This window comes from Paroedura picta, chromosome 7 (assembly GCF_049243985.1).
Source record: "Paroedura picta isolate Pp20150507F chromosome 7, Ppicta_v3.0, whole genome shotgun sequence".
Lineage (NCBI taxonomy): Eukaryota > Metazoa > Chordata > Lepidosauria > Squamata > Gekkonidae > Paroedura > Paroedura picta.
Window position 1 is genome coordinate 12,827,376 of NC_135375.1, and position 17,875 is coordinate 12,845,250.

Below are 17,875 nucleotides of genomic sequence, written 5' to 3' on the forward strand. Positions count from 1 at the left end.
TATAGGCTCACTTCTCAAGGTGGTCTAGCCCAGGGGTAGACAGCCTGTGGTCCTCCAGATGTTTATGGAGTACAATTACCATGGGCACCTGCCAGCGTTTGCTGTAGTCCATGAACATCTGGAGGACCACAGGTTGACTACCCCTGGGCTAGCCTACTGATTTTTTTCAATAGCCCCTATTAGAACATGTCCCTTTCCAGTGACATCATCTGTGCTCAGGTGGCTAGCTAGAGAAAGGTATCTGCTGCTCACATCCTGCTTGGTACTTGAAGGTACCCCCAATGGACCTCCTGATGATACCTGGATTTTGACTCAGAGTGTTGGACTGGGTGGCCTATTGGCCTGATACAACACAGCTACTCATAGACTACAAGGCATTTGAACCTTCAAGTGGGAATATCAGGGTTGGCTGGTGTTGCTGTGATCCCCACCCCCGAATTTCTGCAATATTGTCAAACATTACCCACACTTCTTCTACGTTCACTGTATACAGACTGGAAACTTGCATATCATTCATTCATTCATTCATTCATTCATTCATTCATTCATTGATATTATATTCATATACCACCGCCCTGAGGCTTACATGGAACTGGGGAGAAAAAAACAGTACAGATAACATGATAAATTGAACAACAGCAATCCAGTCATAACAGGAGAACAGTAACATAATGGAACAAACTTGGTGAGAACATCCAATTTTAACTGTAACATACTGACGGCCCCGTAGAATGGACATCTCGGTGGTGATTCTCATGGGGCCAGTGGGAAGTGATTGAATTCAGGTCAAGCTCAACCAATCGCCTAGAATCAAACACCCTATGCCCCTCGTATACGCTCTGCGGGTACAAATTTGTTGGTCATTCCCAGCCCCAGGGAAGCGCATCTGGCCTCAAATAGGGCCAGGGCCTTTTCGCTGCTGGCCCCTACCTGGTGGAAGGAGCTCCCGGAGGAGCTGCAGGCCCTGCAGGAGCTTCCAGCGTTCTGTAGGGCCTGCAAAACGGAGCTCTTCCATCAGGTCTATGGTTGAGGTCGGCAAGCTAAGGCACATCTGTACGACCCTCCCCCTTTCAGGATAGACCTATGTGTATGGCAGCCACAGGTTCCATCTGCCCCCTCTTCCCTCCTCCCTCTAGGAGATTGTATCGGGGGGTGGGGGTGGGATTGAATGAGTATAAAATTGCTTTTTTCTACCTTATCTTTTTGATTGTATTTTATGTCTGGGGTTTTAAGGGGAGTTTGATTGGGGTTTTTAAGCAGACTTTGTAACCCGCTATGAGCCATTTGGGCGTGGCGGGTAAGAAATATAAGTCATAAAACAGTAATAAATAAATAATAGAAAATTTAAAGAAAATGGTCACAAGGTTCTCCGTGCGTTGAACTCCGTACCCGCTTCCAGCTTCTTTACGATGGTGAAAAGCACTACCACCTCGAAGGAACAATTCCCATGAGCGCCCCGCGGCAGAACCCATAGAACAAGAAGTTAGAATCATAGAATCATAGAATCAAAGAGTTGGAAGGGGCCATACAGGCCATCTAGTCCAACCCCCTGCTCAACGCAGGATCAGCCCAAAGCATCCTAAAGCATCCAAGAAAAGTGTGTATCCAGCCTTTGCTTGAAGACTGCCAGTGAGGGGGAGCTCACCACCTCCTTAGGCAACCTATTCCACTGCTGAACTACTCTGACTGTGAAAAACTTTTTCCTGACATCTAGCCTATATCGTTGTACTTGAAGTTTAAACCCATTACTGCGTGTCCTTTCCTCTGCAGCCAGCAGAAACAGCATCCTGCCCTCCTCCAAGTGACAACCTTTCAAATACTTAAAGAGGGCTATCGTTTTCTCCAGGCTGAACATTCTCCAGGCTGAACATTCCCAAGTCCCTCAACCTATCTTCACAGGGCTTGGTCCCTTGTTGTACAAGATGCGGACGTGCTGGTGAAACGCGTCGCCTCAGATTAGTCTCTTTCCTTTCCGGCATCCCAATCGCCTTCCTTGGCGGCTCCGCGTATTTTTGATCTGCCTCGCATTTTGCCGGCTACGTCCCTTTTCCCGTTCTGCAGACGAGGGCAGGCACCTCGAGAGGAGAGTCTGTTTTTAAACATGACCCCGGTCCAGGAAATGCTTACAAATAAGCAAAAAGCCTAAACAAAACTAAAATAACATCGGTGAAAACAATTACAGCCACATCCACTCGTGAGGTATTGTTCCCTACCCCTGCCCTAACATGGGAAAAATACTCTGGATTTCCTAGATCTGATTGTCACCCATTTTCACACTGGCTGCCCGGTTCTCTCAACAAAGGGGGAGATTCTTTTGTAAGTTATTTATATGCTTCCTAGGTTATGCAACCTCTGCAGTTTGGGGACAAACGGAGGCGACAGTCTGAGGGTGGGAGAAGAGGAGAAGCATGGCTACATCTCCTGCAGAATATCAAGACGGGCATTTCGGGAAAGCCAAGTTCACGTTGAGTAGCGGTCTGTTCCACATACTGTAATAATCGGGCCTGCAAAGCTTTAACTTGGCCTTTCTCAACTTTTTCACCGTTGAGAAACCCCTGAAACGTTCTTCACGCTTCGAGAAACCCCAGAAGTGGCGCAATCGTGCAGAACGTGGTTAGGAAGTGTAGCTCTGGACACGCCCACCTGGAGCCCCTCCCCTTCCCACCCCCTCCAGGCCCATCATTGGCCATTTTGGGAGGGGGGAAGTGGATTGACATGACCGTAGATGGTCACATCACCCGATTAAATGTTTAACAAATTTAAAAAAATATATTCAAAATCAATTAACTCCCCACTCATTCCTTGGCCGTCAAGGAACTCCAGGGTTTCATGAAACCCTGGTTGACAAGCCTGCTCTAGCACAATCTTTCTTGATTTTTTTTACCTTTGAGAAACCTTCAGGCTTTGAGAACCCCCAGAAGTGGCACGATGGTGCAGAATATGTCCGGCCAGTTTGGTGCAGTGGTTAGGAGTGAGGACTTCTAATCTGGCATGCCAGGTTCGATTCTGCGCTCCCCCACATGCAACCAGCTGGGTGACCTTGGGCTAGTCACAGCACTGATAAAACTGTTCTGACCGAGCAGGAATATCAGGGCTCTCTCAGCCTCACCCACCTCACAGGGTGTCTATTGTGGGGAGAGGAATGGGAAGGTGATTATAAGCTGCTTTGAGACTCCTTCGGGTAGGGTAAAGTAGCTTATAAGAACCAACTCTTCTTCTTCTTCAGTAATATCAGGGCTCTCTCAGCCTCACCTCCCTCACAGGGTGTCTGTTGTGGGGAGAGGAATGGGAAGGCAAATGTAAGCCGCTTTGAGCCTCCTTCGGGTAGAGAAAAGCGGCATATAAGAACCAACTCTTCTTCTTCTTCTTCTTCTTCTTCTTCTTCTTCTTCTTCTTCTTCTTCTTCTTCTTCTTCTTCATTGCAAAGTACAATGGGCTCTAGGCCCCCTTCCCCCCCCCCTTGGTAGGCCAAATGAGGCCTGGAGAGGCCTTGGCAGGCATCTTCGGGTCAGGGGGTGATGAAGTGTTGGCTGGGACTTGTGCCTCGTTGCCCTGAAAAATCTCAATGAAGTCTCCACAGGCGTTTTCAGGGTGGAGGCAGGAAGCTCCAGCCAGGACTCCACGCCTCTCTCCACCACCCTGAAAAGGCTAGCTGAAGCCTTCACAGGCCTCGGCGGACGGCAGCCAGGGGGAAGCACCGGTGGGGACTCCACATCACCCTCCGCTGCACTGAAAAGGCTCCCTGAAGCCTAGGCCCCCAAACCAGCTTGGAGGCAGGATGGAGTTACGGGCAGGCAGGCAGCAGGGATGGCATCCCTCGTGGCCACCCAAGGCTCCCCCTCCTGCCTCCCCACAAAAATCGAGCCCCCTTGTCCCTCACCCAGACAACCCGCGCCCCCCCTCCCCGCCTCCCCGCGAGATGCCTAATGTAATAGTGGCGGCCTATAAATGTAAATAAATAAACATCACCTGATAAATGTTTAACACATTTTAAATCTATACAAAATTAATTAACTCCCACCCATCCGGGAAACCCTTCCGGGGCCTTCAAGAAACCCCAGGGTTTATGAAACCCTGTTTGCAAAAGGCTGCTGGAACTAATGAGTGGTGGAAGTCAAAACAACTTGTTCTTATTAGACAAATAGATGATGTGTCACAGCTGTATGGAATTCTGAATGTGTCCCTGGATTCCTTTGACTGGAAACCCCGAGGGGGGGGGCTGCTGTTGCACATCGCAAAAGGAGCATGACCCACATGTGTACATGTTTGGACTAATGTGTGAGAGGGATGTACATTTTCGGTTTCTGCTCACCATTATCTTTCTAGCCGCTCTGCTCAGAAGTAAGTCCAAGTATGATCAGTGGGGTTTATCCCCGGGTAAACATGTATTGCATTGTAACTAGATATTTGCAGGGGGGGAAATTGGGGTGGGATAATTTTGGTATAGAGCCTCTTGCGGCGCAGAGTGGTAAGCGGCAGACATGCAGTCTGAAGCTTTGCCCATGAGGCTGGGAGTTCGATCCCAGCAGCCGGCTCAAGGTTGACTCAGCCTTCCATCCTTCTGAGGTCGGTAAAATGAGTACCCAGCTTGCTTGCTGGGGGGTAAACGGTAATGACTGGGGAAGGCACTGGCAAACCACCCCGTATTGAGTCTGCCATGAAAACGCTAGAGGGCGTCATCCCAAGGGTCAGACATGACTTGGTGCTTGCACAGGAGATACCTTTACCTTAATTTTGGTATTCCCAAAAAGCTCCAGATCTTAGCACTGATATGGTACTTGGATCCAGGGTTTTTGGGAAATTCCGATATTTTGGGGGTCCAGAAGATCCAAGAAGAAAAAAATGATAAAAGTTAAAACCAGAATCAGCTGGGACACGGGAGCGTAGAGCTCCCTGCTACTACAGCCAGTTGTGGGCTGCCTCCTGTTACAGTTCAATTTAAATGGAGAGAGCCAGCATGGTGCAGTGGTTAAGAAAGGTGTGGTTTAAACTAGGGAGCCGGGTTTGATTCCCCACTCTTCCTCCACATAAAGCCAGATGGGTGACCTTGGGCTCGTCTCAGCCCTGATAGTGTTGTTCTGACTGAGCAATTCTTCCAGAGCTCTCTCAGCCCCACTTTCCTCACAAGGTGGGGAGAGGAGGAGGAGACTATTGTAAGCCACTTTGAGACTCCTTTGGGTAGTAAAAAGTGAGTTACAACCACCACCACCACCCCAAAAAAAAAAACTGCATCTCTTGCAGGCGGGAGGGAGCAAAATGGATCAAATGCATGGCTGGCAGTCATATCAGCCTTCTAGCGGTGTGTGTCCGTTTCACTCTCCCCTTCCAAGCGAGGGGAAGCAGAACCGACTGCTGAAATGGCTGTCAGCCATTTAAACTTCCCACCTTGACGGATCTGCCCATCTACTTTGAGGCTGGATGGCTGCCAGCCATTTAAAACCCGCAGTTTCACTTCCCTTAGGGGGAGAAGCGAAACAGAGGATTTAAATGGCTGGCAGCCAGTGGAACCTCACAACCGACAGTCCGGCCTGTCATGCCGTGAGGTTTAAATGGCTGCCGGCCATTTCAGCGGTCAGTTTTATTTCCCCTCGCTTGGAAGGGGGGAGTGAAACCACATCGTACAAGTTTGCGCAAAAGAGAATTTATGAATTCAGCTTCTGGCTCATCAGGTTTTCCCCAGAGTTCGTCATCATGGCAAAACAAAATTGCTTGATCCTGCCCGGTTACAGTGAGGACATGCAGGGGATGGCCGAGCCCTAGGCCCACAAATATTCTCCACGGCTGCATTCCACTACAGGAACGGCAGTAAAAATAGCTCCTCTTCCCTGACTCCGACTCTTCCACTCCACCGCAGTTTTCGCAGCCCGGTAACCAGGGAAACCCATTTTCTAAGCTGCCTTTTTGGGGGTTTCCCATGTGATCAGCCATAAAGTTGGAAGATGCCGTGCAAACTACCATAGAGTTGGAAGATGCCGTGAAGCCTATCTAGTCCTCTACCACCCCTGCTCAATGCAGGATCAGCCTCGAGCATCCATGAGAAATATCTGTCCAGTTGCTGCTTAAAGACCATCAGTGAAGGGGAGCTCCCCACCTCCTTGGGGATTATGGGGGGGTCAATATGGGGGCCGCTTCCCGGCTGTCCTAGACTTCTCGTGGAGCCACTGGGAACTGCCCCCTCCACGTCTTCAGGCCACCCCCCCAACCAACTCTTCCTCTTCTTCTGCCTTGTTGTACTTTTGGAATGCCAAGGTGAACTGATTGACTGCCTCTGCTCAATCCTGCACACTGCCGATCTTGCATATTCCCACAGAACTGGACTTTGTCGCCTGGAAACCACTTGTAATCCCAGGAGATCTCCAGCTTTCCCTTTGAGGTTGGCTACCCGACCCGATCACTTCTGTGACTCGTGACAGCTGTGTGTCCAAATCAGTCCACGAGCGGTTATCTCAAAACAGTGATTTGCCAGGCCCCTCTTAGATCGTTTTTCGGCATTGAGAGTCGAAGCAGCTTCCCTCCAGCGGTGATTCACCGTTCGCAGCAAGAAATGGTCTCCGGGGGAGGCTAAGAATGGATGGTTATAGATCTCTGAAGAGTGGTTTTTACAGAGGGGTTTTTTTGTTTGTTTTTTGAGACAGCCGGTTTTGCAAAGAACAGAGCTGCACAAATAAAATACTTTTACTGCCTATCGAGGCCAGGACAGCTTTGTAGTTCTAAGAAAATAAAGAATGCCTCGCAATTATTAGTGAGTTTCATCTCTTCCAAGAACCGCAGAGCTCTTTACACAAACTCAGGAGCCTTCGAACCATCTCGGGGAGACGGAGAGAGACCGTAACCTCCCTTCCCCCAGGCCCAAACAGAACCAGGGATGCAGGAATCCCAGGGTGAACTTAAATTGGGCACCGATAGCCCTTGTCTGTATTCCAGGAATATCCAGTATCCATCCCAAACCTCTTAAATTCTGCGACTGGGATCCGTTAGGCGGATTTGCATATATATTTAATATGATTTACTGTTTCGTTGGTCTTTTTTGGAGTTCTTTTTTTTTTGTAAAATTAATGTTTTATTTATTTATGCGTCTTGGGAAGGACTGGGTGGAAAGTTGGAACTCGTGGGAAGCTGTGCAGTCCAGGCGCTAAAAAAGCACTGGGAAGATTTGGGAGATTTATTGTAGAAAGATGTTCAGGAGCAGGCACAAAGCACATCTGCCAACGCCTGAACCAGCGCAATGCGAGACTCCACTGGGCCACACAGTTAATTTTTTATTTTACTTTTGCCATCATCTTGTAGGGCAGGGGTCGTCAACCTGTGGTCCTCCAGATGTTCATGGACTACAATTCCCATGAGCCCCTGCCAGCATTTGCTGGCAGGGGCTCATGGGAATTGTAGTCCATGAACATCTGGAGGACCACAGGTTGACGACCCCTGCTGTAGGGCATTGGTTCTCAACCCCCCTAAAGCCGCGACCCTTTAATCCAGTTCCTCATGTCGTGGTGACCCCCAACCATAAAATTATGCAAGTGCTCTTTCACAGAAATTAAACCAAAACTGACCAATGGCATGAAGATCCATTGTTCATGATTGTATATAAATTGGGTTTCTTTCCTGGGGGTTTCTCAGTTCAGTTCTGCCTCTTGTAGGGTTTTTGAGGCAAGAGGCGTTCAGCAGTGGTTGGCCATTGCCTGCCTCTGCGTCATGACCCTGGATTTTCCTGGCGGTCTCCCGTCCGAATACTGGCTGGGGCCGACCCTGCTTAGCTTACGAGATCTGGGCTATCTGACGAGATCCAGGCCTCCCTTTGCCTTTCCCATCTCAGCATCCTCTGTTGTAGCAGCTATTCCCCCCACTGAAAGAACCACCCCACCATCAGCTTAGAATAGCCGTATACAGGAAAGCCAAGAGCCTCTTGTGGCGCAGAGTGGTAAGGCAGCAGACATGCAGTCTGAAAGCTCTGCTCATGAGGCTGGGAGTTCGATCCCAGCAGCCGGCTCAAGGTTGACTCAGCCTTCCATCCTTCCGAGGTCTGTAAAATGAGTACCCAGCTTGCTTGCTGGGGGGTAAACAGTAATGACTGGGGAAGGCACTGGCAAACCACCCCGTATTGAGTCTGCCATGAAAACGCTGGAGGGCGTCACCCCAAGGGTCAGACATGACTCGGTGCTTGCACAGGGGATACCTTTACCTTTACCTTTATACAGGAAAGCCAGTGGCGTTACGAAGAAAGAGATCAATGACATAATTTTAAAACGGCAATGGCTTTCAAGATGTTTTATCAGGTTTTGTGCCGTATTGCCAATATACTCTGAGCCACCCTGATCATGCTTGCAGTGGCAGGCTAGAAATTAAAGTATATAATAAGAATAATCCTGTTAGCTTGTTCCATTTAGATCTCATTATTTTCAGCAAAGAAAGTTGATTCAGTCCATTTGGGGGGGGGGGGGAGAGACCATGGCAAGTTCACAAGACCTCCAGAGTCCTGGGTTATTAGCATTTGGCTCCTCTCTCTGAAAAAAATGACTTTTCCCCTTCCTTTTTCGCACCAGGGCTATCATCCTTTGCCAAATGAAGCGGAAATTGCACACACCAAAAAATTATTCAGGAGGAGGAGGAACGACCGGAGGTAAGGGGAAAAGGAATCCTGAAAAGTATTGTCTAAGTATCTTTTTTTTTTAATCCAGCGATTTTAATATTATTCTCTACTTCACACTTTTATGGCACTGAAACAGAAAAATTCCAGGTCAATATTGCCTGTTTGATCTATGGGGGAATAAGCAAACGTCAGGAGCCGGCTAGTGGTTAGCAACCAAAATGCTGGACTCTTGGGAGCCAAAAGCTGGATTCCATTACTGAAGCCTGTTGTACCTGGTTTTCTCAGAGGTGAAATACATTCCGCAGACAGAGTGGTTGTGAGTTTTTGTGCAGCAGAAGGACTTGTATAATGGGGTGTGGAAGGGCGAAAGCCAAAGGCTGGAGAGGAGGATCAAAGAGACTGAATAGCCCAAAGTGGTCATCAGAATGTCAGGCGAGAGCCAAAGAGTCATAGAATCCTAAAGTGAGAAGGGGCCATCCAGGCCATCTAGTCCAGCCTCAAGCATCCAGGAGAAGGATCTGTCCAGCCGCTGCTTGAAGACAGCCAGTGAGGGGGAGCTCCCCACCTCCTTAGGAAGCCCCTCCCACTGCTGAACTAGACTTCTAGAATCCTAGAGTGGGAAGGGTCCACAGAGGTCATCTAGTCCAGCCCTCTTCTCAGTGCAGGATCAGCCTCAAGCATCCAGGATAAATCTCTGTCCAGCCACTGCTTGAAGACCACCAGTGAGGGGGAGCTCCCCAATTCCTTAAGGCGAATGCTGTGGACATAGTTTACCTTGATCTCAGTAAGGCTGTTCATATTGACAAGTTGGTAAAATGCACTATGGATCTTATTACTGTTAGGTGAATCGAGATCCAGTTGACAGGGTTCTTGTGAATGGTTCATCATCTTCTTGGAGAGGAGTGATGAGTGGAGCGCTTCAGGGATCTGTCCTGGGCCCTGTGTTGTTCAACATATTTATAAATGATTTGGATGAAGGAGTAGAGGAGGTGCTTATTAAATTTGGAAATGACACTAAACTGGGATGGACAGCAAACACACCAGAAGACAGAACCAGAATACAAGATGATCTTGACAGGCTTGAAAACTGGGCTAAAATGAATTCCAGTAGTGATAAATGTAAAGTTCTTCATTTAGAAAGGAAAAATCAAATGCATCACTATAGGATGGGTGAGACTTTGGGCTGATCCTGCGTTGAGCAGGGGGTTGGACTAGATGGCCTGTATGGCCCCTTCCAACTCTATGATTCTATGATTCTATGAGACTTGTCTTGGCAGTAGTACATATGAAAAGGATCTGGGGGTCTTAGTAGACCAGACACAGAACATGAGTCAGCAGAAGGGGAGGAGCCCCAGGTGGGCGTGTCCACAGTTCTGCTTCCCTACCATATTCTGCATGATCGTACCACCTCTGGGGTTTATTGAAGGCTGAAGAAGGTTTCAGGGAGTTCTCAGCACTTTGAGCAAGGCTACCCTGGAGGTCGGCCTCCCTAATTACCAACTCAACCTTCTTCCCCACCCCTGAGTAGGCCGCTGCTCCTGGAAATTTTGCTCGGGTTCACAGGCACAGCGTCGGCCCTTATGGCCACGCCATCCAATTCGCCTCCCTCCCCAGAGGTCATTTTAGGACTTCTGAACCAGCACAGGCTACTCACAGCGAAAGGATGTGACAACTTTTAAGGAATCATCTGTGTTACAAAGCTAATCTGTGCCAGTCCAGCTCATATTTAACGTAACAGCCGCTTTGGATTGTAAAATGATTAAAATACGAGGGTTTTTTTCAAAAAACACAAAGATAAGCATGATTTGTGTTTATGAGCTACGTCCATGTGGAAAAAGAAGGGGACGGGGAGGGTGATCCATTCTGCCCTTAAAGATCAAAGTGGCCCCAAGCGAGGCTCGTTTGTTAAATAACAGGCTTACACAAACGTGTCCCTAAACTTTCCAGCGCTGCGTTTGCCAGGTGAGCTTCCTACTGTTAATTTGGCTTCATACTTTAACGGTCACGTGGAACTTCTCCTCTGCTTTAAAAAAAATTTAGTTCCGTGATTCTTTAATTAGTTTCCCATCTTGAGGAAGCGAACACCAAAACGCCTGGAGTATCTGCCCGCTTTCCATTTCCCCCCACCAGGAACGCAAATGCCTTGTAAGGTGCTTGTGACCCGTTTTGTTCATTCGTTTCCACTTTTGATAACACGGCAGCCTGGGGTTAAGAAAAGCAAAGTGAATCCCCGTTTCCTACTGGAGTGAGGTAAGAGGTGGAAGAAGGGCCAGCAACCAACCCACCTCTGAGCCAAATCCGGTCTGCAGAGGGGTAGGATTAGGTCATCAGTGCTGGTGCTCTTCCTCCTCTTGAGCTCAGGGACCTGCCAATACCTTTTCTGGTGTTTTTAGGAATGGGGTGTGGCCATGTAAACATCCGGAAGAAGTTCCTGACAATCAGAGCAGTTCCTCAGTGGAATAGGCTTCCTCGGGAGGTGGTGGGTTCTCCATCTTTGGAGATTGTTAAACAGAGGCTGGAGAGCCATCTGACAGAGAGGCTGATTCTGTGAAGGCTCAAGGGGGTGGCAGGTGACAGTGGATGAGTGATAGGGTTGTGGGTGTCCTGCATAGTGCAGGGGGGTGGACTAGATGATCCAAGAGGTCCCTTCCAATTCTATGATTCTATGATTCTAAATTCCATCTAAACTTGATACAGATTCTGCAAGCAGTCTAAAGGCCTAAGGGCCTTCTCAGTCCTGGCCCCTACCTGGTGGAATGAGCTCCCGGAAGAGCTGCGGGCCCTGCAGAAACTTTTGGAATTCCGCAGGGCCAGCAAGATGGAGACCTTCCACCAGATTTATGGTTGAGGCCGGAGCACTAGGAAGATCTGGACCCCCCTCCTGGATCACTCTATTGGCGACTGTTCTCCCATGTCCACCCCCGGAGTTGGTATTTGGGAGAGGGGGTAGTTGTTTTTATGTCGCTGCATTACATTTTATATTTTATATATCTTGGATACTGGATAGGATATTATGGATTGTATATTTTAGGGATATATTTAGGGATATATTTTATCTGGGGATTTTATCTGTTGTAACCTGCCACAAAGAGCCTCTTGTGGCGCAGTGTGATAAGGCAGCAGACATGCAGTCTGAAAGCTCTGCCCAGGAGGCTGGGAGTTCAATCCCAGCAGCCGGCTCAAGGTTGACTCAGCCTTCCATCCTTCCGAGGTTGGCAAAATGAGTACCCAGCTTGCTGGGGGGTAAACGGTAATGACTGGGGAAGGCACTGGCAAACCACCCCGTATTGAGTCTGCCATGAAAATGCTGGAGGGCGTCACCCCAAGGGTCAGACATGACTCGGTGCTTGCACAGGGGATACCTTTACCTTTAACCTTTAAAATCGAATGAATGAATGAATGAATGAATGAATGAATGAATGACAGTGAAAAGCAATGGAAAGGCAGAACAGGAAACAAAATGAGAAAGCAGCATCCATAGCATTGGTTGACGTTAGGTGGGATCACAAGACATTAGGCGGGAGAGCAGGTGGAAGATTTCATCCCATCACCCCAGTCTCTCTATTCAGTGTGGTTTATCAGCTACACCGTAGCACCAGGGCAAAAGCTAGCTTCTTTTTTTGCAACCTTCTTTTCCGCGTAGTGAGCCCACGTACAAAGCCTTCTCTGTTGCAGACTTCATTTTGTTATCCCTGCGCCCGACGTGCAGCGTTGGCCAAGTGGCTTTCTACATTTCCCCGCTCTTCCCATTGTCATTGGCTTTACAGTCCCTTGAGGACTTTAAGGCACCTGCTCTGATTATCTCCTGTAATTAAACCAACTTTCCTCCTGCGGCCACAATCCTTTTGTGGAGCATTATCTGCCCGCATGCTATGAGTGACATTGTCCCAGATGGCTTCCTCTCTGAAGCCGTACAGAAACAGCATTATTGTCTCGTTCGGTTTTGATTTACAGAAAGCATCAGTGGTGATCCTACAGAAGCAGTCGTACGGGTGATTCTGAAACTGGCCCCCAGAGTGCGGATCGAAAAACCTGCACCGTGGGGCCATGTACAGAGTGCAGAGATGTGTCTGTAAGACTGAGGGGAAATTCGGATTGAAAAACAGAAAAGTAACAACATTTGGAGGAGGGCTAAAATCCCCTTGAAAATAGAAACTGTTGACTGAATGAAGGCTCAGGAAATCAGTGCAGCTGGCATTCTTGGTCTGACTGGCAGATCTAGCACGAAGAAGGGAAAGACAGCTGTGATGGAGAAGGAAGGAGTGAGAATGACACAGGGGGTGAGCGCAGGGAAAGGAAGTGAAGAGACACAGTTGAGAGGAAAGGACAAGAGAATGAACTTTCTGCCTCCTCTTACCTAAACTGTGCTTCGGGAAGAAGGAGGAGAAGGGATTTTACCCCCTTGTGCCTTGTCATTCTAACCCTTCCAACCCATCCGGCTGTTCCTCCTCATGGGTAGCCCTCAGTCCTGTGGAGGGTCCTCCCAGGTGTCAGAAGATGGCTGCAGGAACAGAGAGGAACATGGGAAGGATCTCTGGGTTCCGTGCATGGATGGTTGGATCGAGGCCTTTGTATGAGAATGAGCGTGTTACATGTCCTGATCGAAAGCCGAAAAATGTGATTACTGATGTACCATCAGTTATGACATGTGATATGGGAAGAGGAACTGGACAGAATCTGTCTGAAGCCATCAGAACTTGTTTAATACAGCATAAAGAAATTATTAGGGTGATCAGAGAGCCAGTTTGGTGTAGTGGTTAGGAGTGCGGACTTCTAATCTGGCATGCTGGGTTCGATTCTGCGCTCCCCCACATGCAACCAGCTGGGTGACCTTGGGCTCGCCACGGCACTGATAAAACTGTTCTGACCGGGCAGTGATATCAGGGCTCTCTCAGCCTCACCTACCCCACAGGGTGTCTGTTGTGGGGAGAGGAATGGGAAGGCGACTGTAAGCCGCTTTGAGCCTCCTTCGGGTAGGGAAAAGCAGCATATAAGAACCAACTCTTCTTCTTCTTCTTCTTCTACTTCAATCATCCAAGTCCCCGATTGTTGAAAGTTATTTGTTTAATTACAAACTGCGTTACTCAATGCAAGTTCCTGTTGTTAAAGATGTCACTGTATAAAGTCAAGATCAGGGGTAGTCAAACTGCGGCCCTCCAGATGTCCATGGACTACAATTCCCAGGAGCCCCTGGGAATTGTAGTCCATGGACATCTGGAGGGCCACAGTTTGACTACCCCTGGTCAAGATGTTTCATTGCATTGCGTTGTACTATGACAGTTTTAATGTCAAGTGCCCTGAGCCAAAAGGGAAGGAGGTATATAAGTAAATAAATAAATAAAGCGATTAGGGGCTCCTTTGGGTAGTGGAAAGCGAGGTATAAAACCAGTTCTTCTTCTTCGGAGGGGGGCTATGAAACGACATTCAGTTTGTACATTATCTCCTGGAAACTGCCTCGAATTTGCATATTTTCTCCTGCACAGAATTATTGAAGTCACGCTTTTGAAGGATGAGGGAGAATTTAGAACCGTGGATGTGAAATTAAGTCAAAAGAAATTCCCTCTAAACATCCAGAAGAAGTTCCTGACAGTTAGAGCGGTTCCTCAGTGGAACAGGCTTCCTCGGGAGGTGGTGGGTTCTCCATCTTTGGAGATTTTTAAGCAGAGGCTGGATAGCCATCTGATGGAGAGGCTCATCCTGTGAAGGCTCAAGGGGGTGGCAGGTGACAGTGGATGAGCGATAGGGATGTGAGTGTCCTGCATAGTGCAGGGGGTTGGACTAGATGACCCAGGAGGTCCCTTCCAACTCTATGATTCTATGAAATAAGGGGAGGCCGTTATACAAAAGCATTCGGGTCCCCCGTAGTGCTCATTATGTCAACAGAATCTTTGCTGAACGCAAGAACAGGCAGACCCTGAGTGGAAATTAAGAGAGCAAATTGCAAAGCCAAGCAAAGAAAACCCTTCCACCCATTCAGTACGTGCCTCTCACGCAGTTCGTTGACACAAGATGTCATTCTTCCGGCAATCACAGGCCTGCCGGATTTAGAGGCTGCTGAAATCTCATAATCCATCCTTAAACTTCTTGTTCTCCAGCAAGGATAAACTCCTGTCTGCACAAAATAAGACAGTATCTTTCACCGAGGAACAAGGGTGCATTCAGACATCAGATTAAGGCAGAACAAATGACCTATAAAACAAGCTTTTCTCCTACCTGTCCGAAATCTGACCGGCAGAATTGCTTGGCTGGAAGGTGTGATGTTCTAATGGGGTGGCTGTCCTTAGTCAACATGTAGATCAGGGGTGGCCGAACTGGATTTCCTGATGTCCATAGTCTACAATTCCCATGAGCCCTTGGGGCTCATGGGAATTGTAGTCCATGGACATATGGAAAGCTACCATTTGGCCACCCCTGGTGCAAATGGAAGAATGCTGAAAAACATCCACTAGGTCTTTGAATTTTGCTAAGAGCCTCTAATTTGGGGAACCGGGTTTGATTCCCCTTTCCTCCTCCGCATGCAGCCAGCTGGGTGACCTTGGGCCATCCACAATTCTTCCAGAGCTCTCTCAGCCCCACCTGCCTCACAGGGTGTCTATTGTTGGGTAGGTGATTGTAAGCTGCTCTAGGACTCCTTTGAGTAGCAAAAAGTGGGGTAGAAAAAACTAGCTCTTCTGTTGTCAGAGTGGTCTTAGGACCCTTATCGCTAAGTCAAGGAGATGGAGTTTCCAGGGTGTAAGGGGAGGCTCAATCATTTAGAGCAGGCTTTCTCAACAGGCAAGGGAAAGGTTTCATCTGTAGAGGTTAATCTACCATGACCCATCCACATGTTTCGGCATGATGCTGCATTGTGTAGGGGGTTGGGCCAGATGACCCTGGAGAACCCCTTCCCACTCTATGATTATTCCTCCTTTGACAAGCATGAATGCATGAAACTCTCCTTTCCCCCACTGGAAATCTGTCTTAAACGTTTCTGTAGATGAATAGAATGTTTTCTTAGACATATTCTCATTAGATAATTCTTGTCTACCTGCTCTATGGTTCCATTATTCCTCCTTTGACAAGCCTGAATGCATGAAACTCTCCTTTCCCCCACCGGAATTTGTCCTAAATTTGTCTTAAACATTTCTGTAGATGAATCCAATGTTTACTTAGACTTATTCTCATTAGATTGTTCTTGTCCACTTTCTTGGACGATCAGCTTCCCCTGGATTTATTTATTTATTTTTTAAACTGCTTTGCCCAGGGTGATTTTACCTACAGGAGTCACTAAGACTCACAATCCTTTCCGACCTTTTTGGACACGGGCGAATTAAAAGTTCCCATCCACAATACCGTCATGCTACCTTGAATGCCGTGCTATTTCCATCTCTGTCCTGCCAGTTCTTTATATTCTGTTCGTACCAGCCCTCCATTCAGGAATATAAATAGTACAGGAATGTAGCTGGCTGTGAGTTTCCAAACAGCCCTTCGATTCTTGGTTGGCTGGGTGGACGGGCTAATGCAGGGCTTTACGTACGGCCCAAGCAGTCACACTGCCCTCCCCATAAGCGTGAAAACTCATTCATGTTCACAGCGATTTTTAGACCCACTGCAGTTTTGTGTCATCAAACGGATTGTTTGTTTAGGAAATGTGCTTGCTGCCTCCCCAGAGAAGAGGCGTGGTCCAGTTCTCACAAGCTGGACTCCGAGAGCTTGGTGGGAAAGTACAGTTTTACCCTAACCGTGGAAGGAGCCAAGCTGGGGGGAAGGGGGGGAAAGTTGAGAGAGGAGGGAGGTGTATAATATTTAGGCTGGTCTTGAGAATCTGGGACACTGATAGGAAGGGGGGAAAAACTACCTCTCAACATAGGTTGTTGGGGGGCAGGAAATAATTTGTTCATTTACTGAGCGCATTTCAATTTTTATCTTGCCTTTCCTTCAAGGAGCTTGGAGATATTGCTTGTTTGTTTGTTTGTTTGTTTGGATTTTTATATCAGCCATTCCACACAGCTCTGGGTGGCTTACATATAATGTTATAGATTACATGGAACATCATAACAATATAACAATCATGACATAACATGGAGCCTCTTGTGGCGCAGAGTGGTAGGGCAGCAGACATGCAGTCTGAAAGCTCTGCCCATGAGGCTGGGAGTTCAATCCCAGCAGCCGGCTCAAGGTCGACTCAGCCTTCCATCCTTCCAAGGTCGGTAAAATGAGCACCCAGCTTGCTTGCTGGGGGGTAAACGGTGATGACTGGGGAAGGCACTGGCAAACCACCCCGTATTGAGTCTGCCAAGAAAACGCTAGAGAGCATCACCCCAAGGGTCAGACATGACCTGGTGCTTGCATAGGGGATACCTTTACCTTTACCTTTAACATAACATCAGCTTGAACAATATGGCTCTCCCTTGTTATTTTATCCCTATAAGAAGACTGTGAAGGAGATGCAGCTGCAAGCATGAATTTCCTGGTGAGTGGAGATTGGAACCTGGATCTTCCCAGTCTGGCACTGTAACCAGTACACTTTGGCCTCGGGGCCTGGTGGAATGTCTCTTTGGACCAGGAGACTGTCGGTCTGATCCAGCAAGGCTCCCCTTGCAGTCTTCTGTCTAGACGTGAAGCTTAGTAGGTGGCCTTGTCGTGAATTAGTCACCTCAGAATCTCTTACCTCGCCATGTTTTTGAATAAAGTTTGAGTCCAGCAGCAACTTTAAGACCAACAAGTTTAATTCTGGATGCTTAGCTGGGGATAATAATACAGAGGCAATAGGAGCTGGATTTTGTGGGGATTCATAATAACCCACACAATTTCTACTTTCAAGTGTTTAACAGTAGATCCTATACAGCAGTGGTCCCCAACCTTCTTATCACTGGGGACTGGTCAGCAATTGAAAATGAGGCCTGGGGGGGGGGATAGTATTTTGCCGAGGGACGTCCTCGCCACCTGAGCCCCTGCTCCACTTGCTCTCCCGCTGGCGCCCCTGACTTCCTGCCGCCCTCTGGGGGTGCTGCCAGCAGCAGCTGCACAGTGCCACGCCGAGGGGGAGCCCCAGCCATGGCGGCCGCTGGAGAGCACCAAAGGTGAGCCGGTGGCATAGTGGCAGAGCAGCCCCCGAAGCAGCAGTTGGGGAGGAGGTCGAGGAGCCGCGGCCCGATACCGACTGATCCACGGACTGGTACCAGTCCTCGGACCGGGGGTTGGGGACCACTGCTATACAGCACTACTCCTTTCTAAGCCCGCTGATTTCAGTAAGCTTACACTAGAGTAACTCTATATAGGACTGGCCTGTCATATGACAGAAGCACA

At 48.4% G+C, this 17,875-nt stretch overlaps 1 protein-coding gene across 5 annotated transcripts in view; it reads left to right on the forward strand.

Annotated features, from left to right (window-relative positions):
- CTIF (cap binding complex dependent translation initiation factor) overlaps positions 1-17,875 on the forward strand; it is a 150,332-nt gene that overhangs the window by 74,395 nt on the left and 58,062 nt on the right. For all 5 annotated transcript variants that reach the window (XM_077346752.1, XM_077346753.1, XM_077346754.1 and 2 more), the window contains one exon: positions 8,541-8,617. In XM_077346752.1, the coding sequence (XP_077202867.1) occupies positions 8,541-8,617 (77 nt within the window). The remainder of the gene's footprint in view (positions 1-8,540; positions 8,618-17,875) is intronic.